Genomic DNA, 13,622 nt, shown 5'->3' on the forward strand with positions numbered 1-13,622 from the left:
TACTCAACATCTGGACTACGTCACGACTAGCCTTACACTCCTGCACACTTCAGTAAAGGAGAGTGAGTCGACGAACATGAAGCGACTGCAGAGCCACATTTTTCGCGCTTGTCAATATTCGAGGAAGGAAGGTGATACAGCATTGATGTAACAGTGGCACACTGATTTGTGAAGCATACAGCCCGCAACATTAGGCTTGTACGAACTCTTATTTCTGAGCTGTATAACTCACTCTTGTTCATGCAGGCGCTGTAGAGCTCGTGAACCAGCTGTAAGCTCCTGGGGACGGCTGCTCCAGGCTCCTCCTCTCCTACGGCAGAGCGCAGCTTCTCGTGGAGCTGGTCCTCAATAGCCGAGAAGGTGCTCACCGAAGATTTATCATCTGGGATGTCGGTGGTGAGCAGGTAGTTGCCGCACGCGTACTGGTAGAAGTCCTCACAGGGGTCCACTGACGGGTCCAGATAATCGAGCACCTCGGACGCTGTCGGGGCAGACACCACACCACAGGTCGTTCACTGACAACACAGTGCTTTAGAAAGACTTACTGACTGGAGCAGCAGATGTTTTAAAGAGATTCATTATCCTGAGGGGAAACATAAAACATGAGAGATTCACACTAATTTAATAATTAGAAGGCTGTTTCTGCACTGGGGCAGTTAAATGGATACCGATTACCCGCAACAATGGGACCACGGAACGTTCCATTCGAAAGTAGTCACCACATGAATTAAGACAATTCCTGTTCCATAGAATGCGGTCCAGTACTCACGGATCCACAACTGCAGCCAGTCTTGCACTTCCTTGTCTGGCTGAGACTGACGTCTTCTGAAACGTCCTCTGTAGAGCCCGGATATTTCAGTGGGTGATTTTCACATCTTTGGTGACCTGATGTAAGACATCCATCATCATCGGTTTCAGTCGGGTGAGGAAGTGCAAGAGTGGGTGCAGTTGCGGATCTGTCAGCAGCTGACTGTGTTCTATGAAACAGGAATCAGTCGTCTCGTCTCCCAGTGGGAGAAATGTCTTAATGTGTTTGGTGATTACTTTTGAATGGAACCATTCCATGGTCCCATTGTTGGGGATGTTCAGTTTTCATTTGACTGCCCTCGAATAGCATGCGTTCAATCAGTACCTTTATTTTCACTGCTGGTTGTTTTCGTGCTACATCAGGTCACAGGTCCATGGGGTTTGGGGACTGCTTTGGCACACACTAAAAAGTTATGGTGACATGTAGCTCTACATCTACCTTCAGGATATAATATTATCTTTCTTTCTCTTACACACACACACACACACGCACACACACACACAACACTCACACATACAAGCACACATACGCACACACTTCTTTAGTCTCTCTCTCCCTTTCAAATACTTTCACACTTCCTCTTACTTGCAAACACAGGACACACCCTATTTCTCTCTCTTTTTCTCTATCTCTCCCTTTCTCTCATACACATACAAAGCCTTTACCTCTCTCAAATCAATTACATTTACCCCCACCCCTCCTCTCTCTCTCTCTCTCTCTCTCTCTCTCTCTCCCTCCCCCTTCTCTTTTCCTTTCTCCCCCCCCTTCTCTCTCTCTGTCTCTCTCTCTCTCTCTCTCTCTCTCTCACACACACACACACCTACAAGAACACACACACACTTTTTTAGTCTCTCTCCTTTTCAAATACTTTCACACTTCCTCTCACTTTCAAACACAGACTATATCTCTCTCTTTTTCTCTATCTCTACCTTTCTCTCACACACATACAAATCCTTTATCTCTCTCAAATCAACTACACCCACCCCCACCCCTCCTCTCTCTCTCAATCTCACTCTTCCCCCCTTTTCTTCTCCTTCCTTTTCTCCGTCTCTCTCTCTCTCTCTCACTCACTCACTCACTCTCTCTCTCTCTCTCTCTCTCTCTCTCTCTCTCTCTCTCTCTCTCACACACACACACACACACAATTTCCCTTACTTCTCACAACCCCACTCTCCATCCCTTTCATGTGCTTCCCCTTCTCACTGTGTATCACAGCTACTCTATCTCACTGCTGTTGCCAGGTGCAGTAATTGGAAAATGTGTTTGCTCTCATTGCTGGGCACGTGGCGCTACCAACTGTAGAACTGTAGACAGTGAGTGAGGAGAGCAGCGGTACTAACCTGCGTGGACACATCCCGGCGTGAGGCAGAGGTCCTGCAGGCTCTGAGTGCCGGACTGCGATTCTGGCCGCTGTGTGTCTGCTGCAGACACGTTCCCTCTGGACTCCATCGCCACTGGCATCAGTGACTCTACACGGCAACAGGCAGGGAAGTGCAAGCGTTAGAAAAGTTGCAAACTGGAAGGTGGATGTTGGTAGTGACATTAAGACTAATGACAGGTCTTTACAGACCATGACATAACGACGTCTGCTCTCAGATGGACACACAGGCAACAGTTTCAAGCAATTGCAAATGCAAAGACATTATGGGACCACCTACAGGCATAGTGAATATCACACTGGTTTTGTGACTGGAGTGAGATGTTCCCAGCAAATGGAACACAGCATGTTTATTCTTAATTCAGAGAATCTTCAAAGTAATTTCAGGTGTACCCACACGGTTACAGGGACATTACTGTTGACGCTACATATAGATGACTTAGAGGACAACGGCAGTCTCTATGACGCTGTTTATGGCTGATGATGTTGCATATTGAACGTCGCAATGCTAAAGAATCGTCGCGAAATGCACGAAGACCTACAGAGGACCAACGGTCCAGAGATTGGCACTTGACGCTCAACATAAACAACTATGCCGTATTGGGCATAAACAAGCGAAAGGCGCAGTGTCGAATGATTACGCGACTGTTCAACAATGACTGGAAACAGTGAAATGGATTAAACACCCGGGAGTAGGCGTATGGAGCGGCTTAAAGTGTAAAGAGTGCACAAAAATAATCTTTGGTCTGAGGTCAACTGGAAAAAAGTTCAGGAAGTGTGGTCCACCTACAAATGAGGTACCTTTCGAAATCCTCGTTCGACCGATGCCTGAGCATTTCTCCTCAGTCCATTACACTTATCTCGTAGGATTGACAGAGAAAAGTGAGAACGTCCAAGTGAGAGCAGTAAGTTTCTTCATATGTTCGTTTAGTAAGCGTGAAAGAATGAACAATCCATATAGCTTCGGGGTGCTCTAGTGGGTAGGTGAGAATGAATCCGATGATACTCAGTTCATTTATTTATTTAATCCAGTCTACAACAGAGGCAGGAGATGGGAGTCAAATCCACGGTCCTCGGTGGTCAACTGTTGTCACGTTGTCGCCTGTGACCAGCTCGCTCAGCACATCTCTGGAGTCTCCACAGTGCACGCCGATCTGATGCTTCCCGCCTGCTGGCTAACAGGTCGGATGTGTTCGTAAGCAGACGCCCCATCTGTCACGTAAACCCCTTCCTGCAATGCTACCGAAGTATCGCACATTTCAGTAATACCAGCGGTCATCGACTGAGTGGTTCAAATCGCTCTGAGCACTATGGGACTTAACATCTGAGGTCATGAGTCCCCTAGAACGTAGAACTATATAAACCTAACTAACCTAAGGACATCACACACATCCATGCCCGAGGCAGGATTCGAACCTGCGACCGTAGCGGTCTTGCGGTGCCAGACTGCAGTGCCTTTAACCGCACGGCCACTTCGGCCGGCATCGTGTTCAGTGTATGGGTCTGGAACATCGTACTGCATCTGCAGCAGCAGTTTGAGCAGCAGTTAGCACCACACTGATACAACGAACTGTTACATATCAGTTACTCCGAGAACAGCTCTGAGACAGCGTGCGTTCCACTGACCCGGAGAACTCGTTCGAGGGCAGGGTGAAGGTCTGTTGTGTTTTCTGATGAATGTTAGTTCTGCCTCGCTGCCGGTCACCGCCGTGTTTTGGTTAGGAGGAGGCCAGTTGAGGACCTGCAACCAACCTGTCTATGTGCTGGACATGCACCGACCGGCCGCCGTGTCATCCTCAGTCCACAGGCGTCACTGCATGCGGCGGATATGGAGGGGCATGTGGTCAGCAGATTACTCTCCCGGCCGTATGTCAGTTTACGAGACCGGAGCCGTTACTTCTCAATCAAGTAACTCCTCAGTTCGCCTCACAAGGCCTGAGTGCAGCCCACTTACCAACAGCCCTCGGTAGACCGGATGGTCACCCGTCCAAGTGCTAGCCCAGGCCGACAGCGCTAACTTGATCTGACGGGAACAGGTGTTACCACTGCGGCAAGGCCGTTGGCAGTTCAGGAAATATGGCATCATAAACATTGAGCTCCGTGAGAACGAAACTGCTGGGCAAAATTCGCAAGAGATTTAGGTGAAATACGTGTACAAATAAGCATGAAATTAGTTAAATATGGGTGAAATACTACGAAGGCTTTCCCGGCGTAATAATTGATAATATTCTTCTCAGGTACGCAGCCGGATCATAACGTCTTCATGACACAATATTTCCGCGATCCAACTGGCCGCCATCTTCAGGTGAGAGTGCTGGTGCACGATCTCGACGGAACTGACTTCCTAGCGCAAGCGGCGGCCCCTATATAGGCCGCAGAAGACCCACAACGCGTGCGCGAGAAGGTGCCGTAACTGCCCTCTAGCGCAGTAAACATACCGCGCCGCAAGTGGTGGAAATAGGCGAAATCGACATATCCTTGTCAAAAATTAAATTTTTTTTTTTTATTCCGACGATCGAAACACAGACCGTTGTTGTTTAATGTCAGATAACACCGGGTCCCAAGTCTTACTTAAAAGATAACCCTTGTCTCCTGACAATCTTATTAATAAAGACAAGGGTTATCTTTTGTCAGATAAATGAATCTCTATGGATTCTTTTAAAACACAATCCCAATAGCGAGATGCAGGGGCAACCATCTTATTAATAGAGACAAGGGTTATCTTTTAAGTAAGACTTGGGACCCGGTGTTATCTGACATTAAAAAAACAACGGTCTGTGTTTCGATCGTCGGAATAAAAAAAATTTTTAATTTTTGACAGCGATATGTCGATTTCGCTATTTCCACCACTTGCGGCGCGGTATGTTTACTGCGCTAGAGGGCAGTTACGGCACCTTCTAGCGCACGCGTTGTGGGTCTTCTGCGGCCTATATAGGGGCCGCCGCTTGCGCTAGGAAGCAATCTTCCTCTCCCTGGACCTCGAACGAGCTTATGACCGCGTATGGCATTCCGGTCTCCTCTTCAAGCTCCAAACCTCCGCCCTTCCCATTAACTACGTCCGTCTGATCGGCTCCTTTCTCTCCCACCGTCCTTCCTACGTCACCATCCATAACATAGATTCCTACACCTTTTTCCCCTCCGCCGGTGTGCCCCAAGGCTCCGTCCTCTCCCCCCTTCTGTACCTTTTGTACACGGCGGACATGCCGCCGCCGTCACCCCCCGTCCACCTTCTCCAGTTTGCCGATGACACCGCCTTCCTTGCCCTTGCCTCCACCCTGCAGCGCTCCCAACACCTTCTCCAATCCCATCTTGAATGGTTCACCGCTTGGTGCAACCAGTGGTTGCTCAAGGTCAATCCCTCCAAAACCCAGGCGATCTTTGTAGGCAAAACCACCCCTTCCTTCCGCCTCCTTGATTTCTATCTCACCATCTATGGCCGTCCTATCGCCCTCACTCCCACCCTTAAGTACCTTGGCGTCACCCTCGACCGTCGCCTCTCCTGGACTCCCCACCTCCGGACAATCCAAGCCAAGGCACGTTCCTGACTCCGTCTCCTCGAGCTCCTCTCCGGCCGTACGTGGGGTCTGGACCCCTCCACCGTCGTCCACACCTATAAATCCCTCATCCGCCCTATCCTTTGTTACACCCATCTGGCCTGGATCTCCGCCCCCTTCCTTTTATAAATCCCTCCAAATCCTTGAACGCCATGCTCTCTGCCTCGCCTATTGCATCCGCCTCCCCTCCCCCACATGGATCCTGTATGATCTCATCCCCTTCCCCCACCTCCTCCTTTTTCTTGAAAGGATGCGGATCCTGTACACCTCCCGCAAACTCGATCCTCCTCATCCGCTTGTCTCACCTATCCTCTCCCACCCCCACCCGCTGCCGCGCCTGTGTTCCCACGTCCCACCCGGTCTCCATCTCTCCACCCTCCTTACCCTCTCCCGAGGTGGCTTCCGCCAGCTCCCCCTCCCTGATGATGCCCTCCTCCCCTCCATCTACCCCTCCTATCAACTTTGTCCCTGCCCCACCCCCCACTTCCGGTGTCCTTTCCTTTAGGCACCCTCCCTCCCCTCCCTTCTCTTCCCTTCCCTTCTCTTTCCTTTTCCCCCATCCCCTCCCTCCACTCCTCTTCCCCCGGGCTTCCCCTCCCCCTTCCTACCTCCCCCTATCTCCCGTGCCCGTGGCATCTCTGCTCTCCCCTCTTGCTCTCCCACTCCCCTTCCTCCTCCTCCTCTCTTGGCAGGTCCCCGGACTCGCACACGCACAGTGAACATTCGCGCGCCGGAGATCATCGCCATCAGTGTCTCATGTGTGTGCCTTCGTTTGTGTTTAGTGTTTGTTCGCCGTCATGCCGCCACTGTTCACGTGTACCGTCGCCATCATCCGTGTTATGTGCGCCGTGTCAACCAGTGTCAGTGATGTTTTCTCGTCCAGCGTGAACGCCTCCACGTTTTTTGTATTTTAGTGTCTACAGTTTTTGCCCGCCGTTTTGATTGTATTCTCTGTGCCCTATGTATTACTTATTGTCCAACTCAAGGCTGAAGAGTGGGGTACTCTGCTGCTGACAGCCCGCCTTGTGTAAGGTGATAAAAATCACAACAAAGAAAAAAAAAAACGCTAGGAAGTCAGTTCCGGCGAGATCGTGCACCAGCACTCTCACCTGAACATGGCGGCCAGTTGAACCGCGGAAATATTGTGTCACGGAGACGTTATGATCCAGCTGCATACCCGAGAAGAATATTATCATGGGTGAAATAGACCTGTCATGTTCATATGTGGGCAATGCCATGGGTAAAACGTCCATCCTAAACTGCTGGAATGATTATAAAATTTCGTGCACATATTAGGTACAACCTGGAAAGACATATTGTCAGGATAAGAACTACAAGCCTCGTGTTGGGGTGAGTGTGATAAAGAGGAGAGAGAGGGGAGACCAAGGAGATGGACACACAGCAAGGGCGAAGGAGGGGATAGGCACAGATAGGAGGAGAGATATGGATGAAGGCAGGGGAGGGGGAAACGTACAGATGGGAAAGGAGGAGGTGGACAGAGAAAGGAGAGATGAGGAGACGGACAGGGATGGGGGAAGAAGAGAGAGGCAAAGAGGACAGAGAAGGAGATGAAAGAGGAGGCGAAAATGGATAGAGAAAGGGGAGGCGATAGCCAGAGAAAGAGAAGAGGTGGAGGTGAACACGGAAAGGAAAGAGGAGGAGATGAAGAGGAGAGTGGGAAGATGAGATGGGTAGAAGGAGGGTGGAGGAGAAGATGAACAGAAAGGAGGGAGTGGGGGTGCGCAAGAGACAGGGGAAGGGGAGATGGACTACAGAAGACTGAAATAGGAATACACATCCGGGCAACGGTAGGTACCCAGCTAGTTTCTTTCATAAATTTGTCGACAGGTTTGAAAGCCTCCTCGCCAGTGTCTGTCAGAACAACGGTTCTTCTTCAATACTGCGATTCAACTCAAAACGACCATTAGCCTGGCCAGCAACGTCTGTAAGTACATCAAGCTGTGGCGTAATATGTTCGCTTTGTTTCAATGCTGTAATGACAGCTTTTTTCACATTTTCTGACATTTCATAAATTCTCCACTTCACAGTTGTATTTGATAACGGAATCTCACTTATTTTTTGTGTTGATTTTCCATCAAACAATGTATTACTTGTTACATTTGCTACGGGTATAATAGGTTGTTCTGCCAGGGTGTGAGCTGTCATCCTTGCAATTAACAAAGGTAGCTCATAAGAAACTCTGGTGTTTAATATGTTCTGTTTTGGAGACTTTTTCCATGGCGGATTTAGTCTTAGGATTTTTTTTTTTGCCTTGATTTTTAAAGAAATCGAGAGAATTTCCTACATATTCAGGAACAGTTGACGAATGCCTTTCAAGTTTTGATTGTTTCACGCATTCGTTGCATAACGATCCGTAACACACACACACACACACACACACACACACACACACACACACACGCGCACACACACACACACACACACAAGGCTCTTCCTCAGCACCAGAATACACGAACGAGAGCGTTTTTTAAAAATGTCGGGTCATATTTCCGAAAATATCTTTCTTTGCTATTTTGCTACTACTTGGACTGGACACTGACTTACTAACAATGTCATTACTTACAGAATCTATCGTACACGTTCCTTCGTAACTGCACTGCTTCGCCTTTTACGGCAAGACCCCGTCCGGAACCAAGCATTCATATGCACGTGATGAAGCAGTAACTAAAAAAAAGCAGACACAGCCCTACGATACAACACAGAATCACTGACCGGACATGGGTTTACACACATAAGTGACGCAACAATGCAGTGAATGGCCCGTGATTTCACGCACGTTGTTGGAAGTATTGTTGTAGGAATTTAAATGACGGTGTTCACACACGTCCGTGGCGTGACTATGACGGGGCAAACCGTGCCCTTGCCGTCGCAATGCCTACATGTCACTGATTCTCTTCGCTTACACATTACCATATCCTTCCATCAACGAGTTTCCATATATTGTCACGAACATTCTGTCGGCACTGTTCGACGCTTTTTGACGCACTGTGAGGATATAATGTTAAAGTCTAATTGTACGAAAAGTATCCCACAGTAGTTAGAGACTTTTTATACCTCTATTGCTAGAGATTTAACCATTGAAGCTGGGCAGTTTTAAGAAAATTGCGGGGAGAAGATAGTATTAAACTGCTACAAACTAAGTCACTGACGTCATCCATACAGTTTCCAGTATGTCGCTGCCGTTCCCAGATCTCATTGAATCCGCATCTGCATACAGAATATGCTGGCGTTAATGCCTCCTCTGCAGCAGTTTTGTATGAAACTTCATAAGACTGAACGATACGTGGATGTCTCTCATGTCCGCTGTAACAGTGCACAAGTAATGCAGAGACTGACTTTTTGATGTACATTGAGGGGAAAAAATCGTGACGCCAAACGTAATTAATGCAGAGTTATGAAATTTGGGGAAAACGTTTGTCTACGTGACATATTTAAGTGATCAAAACTGCAAGATCACAGGTTAACGCAGGCGCGAGATAGGCCATCAGCAAATGTGAAATGCTGGTACATTAAGAACCGGCGTAGCCGCCAGAATGTTGAATGCAAGCAAGCAAACGTGCATACATTGTGTTGTTCAGGTGTCGGTTGTCAGTTTGTGGGATGGAGTTCCATGCTTGTTGCACATGATCGGCCAGTATAGGGACGGTTCTTGCTGTTTTTGAATGACGCTGGAGTTTGCGATGCCGCTATCCGAATGTACTGTAATATTTTTAGACCATGCGGCATCGGACGTCTGGGAAGCGGCTATCGCGTGTAATAAGCCTGAATAGCTTTGCTATGTAGTTCAGACTACTACACGGAATTACTGAATAAATATTGGCGATGGCATACAAGAAATCGAATGTTAAATGAATTCTGATTTTCACTAACAAAAATAACCTCTTTGAAGTTACTGAACAGAATGCACTAACTGGTGTACGTTAATCACGCCTAGCAGGCGAACAACATTTACGCAACACAATATACACACATACGATACATAGAATACATAGAAAGAACGATCCTTTATTGTATGATTATATGATAGCGGAACAAACACTGGTAGCAGTCACTTCTGTAAAATATCTGGGAGTATGCGTGCGGAACGATTTGAAGTGGAATGATCACATAAAATTAATTGTTGGTAAGGCGGGTACCAGGTTCATTGGAAGAGTCCTTAGAAAATGTAGTCCATCAACAAAGGAGGTGGCTTACAAAACACTCGTTCGACCTATACTTGAGTATTGCTCATCAGTGTGGGATCGGTACCAGATCGGGTTGACGGAGGAGATAGAGAAGATCCAAAGAAGAGCGGCGCGTTTCGTCACAGGATTATTTGGTAACCGTGATAGCGTTACGGAGATGTTTAATAAACTCAAGTGGCAGACTCTGCAAGAGAGGCGCTCTGCATCGCGGTGTAGCTTGCTCGCCAGGTTTCGAGAGGGTGCGTTTCTGGATGAGGTATTGAATATATTGCTTCCCCCTACTTATACCTCCCGAGGAGATCACGAATGTAAAATTAGAGAGATTCGAGCGCGCACGGAGGCTTTCAGACAGTCGTTCTTCCCGCGAACCATATGAAACTGGAACAGAAAAGGGAGGTAATGACAGTGGCACGTAAAGTGCCCTCCGCCACACACCGTTGGGTGGCTTGCGGAGTATAAATGTAGATGTAGATGATAAACACTTGAACTTGCTGTAACTTAGATTGATCTACACCAACTGTCAGTAATGATTTTAATGTTACTGAATTTGCATTGTACTGGAGGTACAATGAGTACTGTGGTGGCAATAAATTCTTTAATTGAATAATCAATGAACACTATAGAACTGATGGTTACTAGAGATGTTAAAAACATTACTTTAGAATCATTTTGTTCTAATGAAACTGAATGAGTTTTTACGTTGATAATCTACTGAAAAGCCACCACATCGAGTTGAGCTGTAATTAATGTGGCACAGTACCTGGCGTCTTCTGTCAGTTGTATAATCCGGTGTTTGTTGGAAATTTTCGGCGTTAACTTCGATTATATCCTCTTGTCGCATTAATACGCCGATACTCACGTAATATAGCCTTTTTACTGGTATTGCTGCACGCACAGTGATGGATTTGGGATAATAATGAACTATTTTCTGTAAATAATTGATGACACTCGTGGAATGCACTTTGTGTTGTGTACGTAGTCAGCGCGTACACAACTTGCCCACTAGAGCGCGCCCCGCTAAGCACAACAGCGCAGGCGCAGCGCTCGTCCATCTCCGCACTACGAGATGGCGCTGCCTTAGAGACGGACCAAATTCTGTTTCTGCCGATCCACGTATTAATATGTAATGCAGCCAATGAGATTGCTGCTAACGTAGAACCTTTTCTCCTCGCGGATCACACTCGCGCAGTGATACCTGAACGCGCCAGGTATTATAACGAGTGTACAGGCCTCCGATAAGTCAGTCTGCATTTGTCTGCACCAGTCTGTACGAGTCTGAATTAGTCTGTACCAGTCTATAGTCAAGTTTCAGTCTGCGCCTAAAAAGATTACCATATTCCTGTACATAGCCATGAAGATAAATGAATAGACACTTTGTCAAGTATCAGAGATATGTGAGAATAAGATCAACATACCAAGACCAAAGGAACTTCAGATGGTCAATTGTAAACAGCATCCAGAATCAAGTTACGTAATGTCTATGGTTCAAATGGCTCTGAGCACTATGGGACTTAACATCCGTGGTCATCAGTCCCCTAGAACTTAGAACGACTTAAACCTAACTAACCTAAGGACATCACACACATCCATGTCCGAGGCAGGATTCGAAACTGCGACCGTAGCAGCGTAATGTCTATGCTTTTTATTATTTTAATAAATGTGTGTGAAAATTAATCAAGTTCTGTTTAAAGTTGGTCACTGTCAATCTGCTACTCTAAGCGTGCAAGTGGCATTTAGCGTGCAAGTGGCATCTCTATCGTCTGACCTAACGGCAGAAGATAAACACGCCACGATAAGACCACGAGACATATTGTTGACTCTCGCCTACTTCGTTTGAGCGACAAGCCAAATAATCTGATGGTGTGCGTACTGAAGGTCTTACAGTACGCACATCACACTTTGAATCACAAACTTACTATTTCAATCAGACATTGCACTGTAGAGAACTTGATAAATACATAAACTGATTCGCTACGGATAAATGTACTTGTTATGGCGGCGGTATAAAATGCACTGTTCATAAAAACACTGTCATACGGTAACTACTAGTTCATTGCTTGTGCAGGCGTGAGCTCATCAATGGATCCCATATGGTAGTAAGATCACATTGCAACATTAGCTGCAGACATTGGTCACTTCATACCTTGCTGCTGGTCGCTGCAGTCCGTTGTAAACTATGCAGACTTCCAAAAGGCGTGCCATGTGCTTTTTGAGCGGGAACAGCAACTATATCGCTCAAAAGCCGTCTCCGTCGAAATGTTGCATCCTGCAAGCCTTATTGTCCATTTGACTTGCTGACACACCATAAATCCAGTTCGTGTTTGTTGTAAGCTAACTTTTAACTGTCTATAAGCAACGTCACCGTACTGTACTAAAACCGTCACTTTCGCACTGCGTAATCTCTGTTCTGCATCCGAGGAGTTCCAGAACACATCTCTCTCTACTGCCAAATTCAGGCGCCAACCGACATTGTCCGCATTCTCGGGGATTTCCCTCACATTTATACATTAATTTACACTATGCTAAGTTCTCTATTTACAAATGGACATAACATTACCATATTCAATTACAGTCATTATATATATATACACTCCTGGAAATTGAAATAAGAACACCGTGAATTCATTGTCCCAGGAAGGGGAAACTTTATTGACACATTCCTGGCGTCAGATACATCACATGATCACACTGACAGAACCACAGGCACATAGACACAGGCAACAGAGCATGCACAATGTCGGCACTAGTACAGTGTCTATCCACCTTTCGCAGCAATGCAGGCTGCTATTCTCCCATGGAGACGATCGTATAGATGCTGGATGTAGTCCTGTGGAACGGCTTGCCATGCCATTTCCACCTGGCGCCTCAGTTGGACCAGCGTTCGTGCTGGACGTGCAGACCGCGTGAGACGACGCTTCATCCAGTCCCAAACATGCTCAATGGGGGACAGATCCGGAGATCTTGCTGGCCAGGGTAGTTGACTTACACCTTCTAGAGCACGTTGGGTGGCACGGGATACATGCGGACGTGCATTGTCCTGTTGGAACAGCAAGTTCCCTTGCCGGTCTAGGAATGGTAGAACGATGGGTTCGATGATGGTTTGGATGTACCGTGCACTATTCAGTGTCCCCTCGACGATCACCAGTGGTGTACGGCCAGTGTAGGAGATCGCTCCCCACACCATGATGCCGGGTGTTGGCCCTGTGTGCCTCGGTCGTATGCAGTCCTGATTGTGGCGCTCACCTGCACGGCGCCAAACACGCATATGACCATCATTGGCACCAAGGCAGAAGCGACTCTCATCGCTGAAGACGAGACGTCTCCATTCGTCCCTCGATTCACGCCTGTCGCGACACCACTGGAGGCGGGCTGCACGATGTTGGTGCGTGAGCGGAAGACGGCCTAACGGTGTGCGGGACCGTAGCCCAGCTTCATGGAGACGGTTGCGAATGGTCCTCGCCGATACCCCAGGAGCAACAGTGTCCCTAATTTGCTGGGAAGTGGCGGTGCGGTCCCCTACGGCACTGCGTAGGATCCTACGGTCTTGGCGTGCATCCGTGCGTCGCTGCGGTCCGGTCCCAGGTCGACGGGCACGTGCACCTTCCGCTGACCACTGGCGACAACATCGATGTACTGTGGAGACCTCACGCCCCACGTGTTGAGCAATTCGGCGGTAC

The 13,622-nt window shown here is 47.8% G+C and overlaps 1 protein-coding gene across 1 annotated transcript in view; it reads right to left on the bottom strand.

The window, feature by feature from the left end:
• The window catches only part of LOC126213281 (neprilysin-2-like), a 408,856-nt gene that overhangs the window by 102,039 nt on the left and 293,195 nt on the right, over positions 1-13,622 (bottom strand). The window contains 2 exon segments of the mRNA XM_049940942.1: positions 233-481; positions 2,149-2,277. Coding sequence (XP_049796899.1) covers positions 233-481; positions 2,149-2,277 — 378 coding nt within the window.

Source organism: Schistocerca nitens, chromosome 11 (assembly GCF_023898315.1).
Source record: "Schistocerca nitens isolate TAMUIC-IGC-003100 chromosome 11, iqSchNite1.1, whole genome shotgun sequence".
Taxonomy (NCBI): domain Eukaryota; kingdom Metazoa; phylum Arthropoda; class Insecta; order Orthoptera; family Acrididae; genus Schistocerca; species Schistocerca nitens.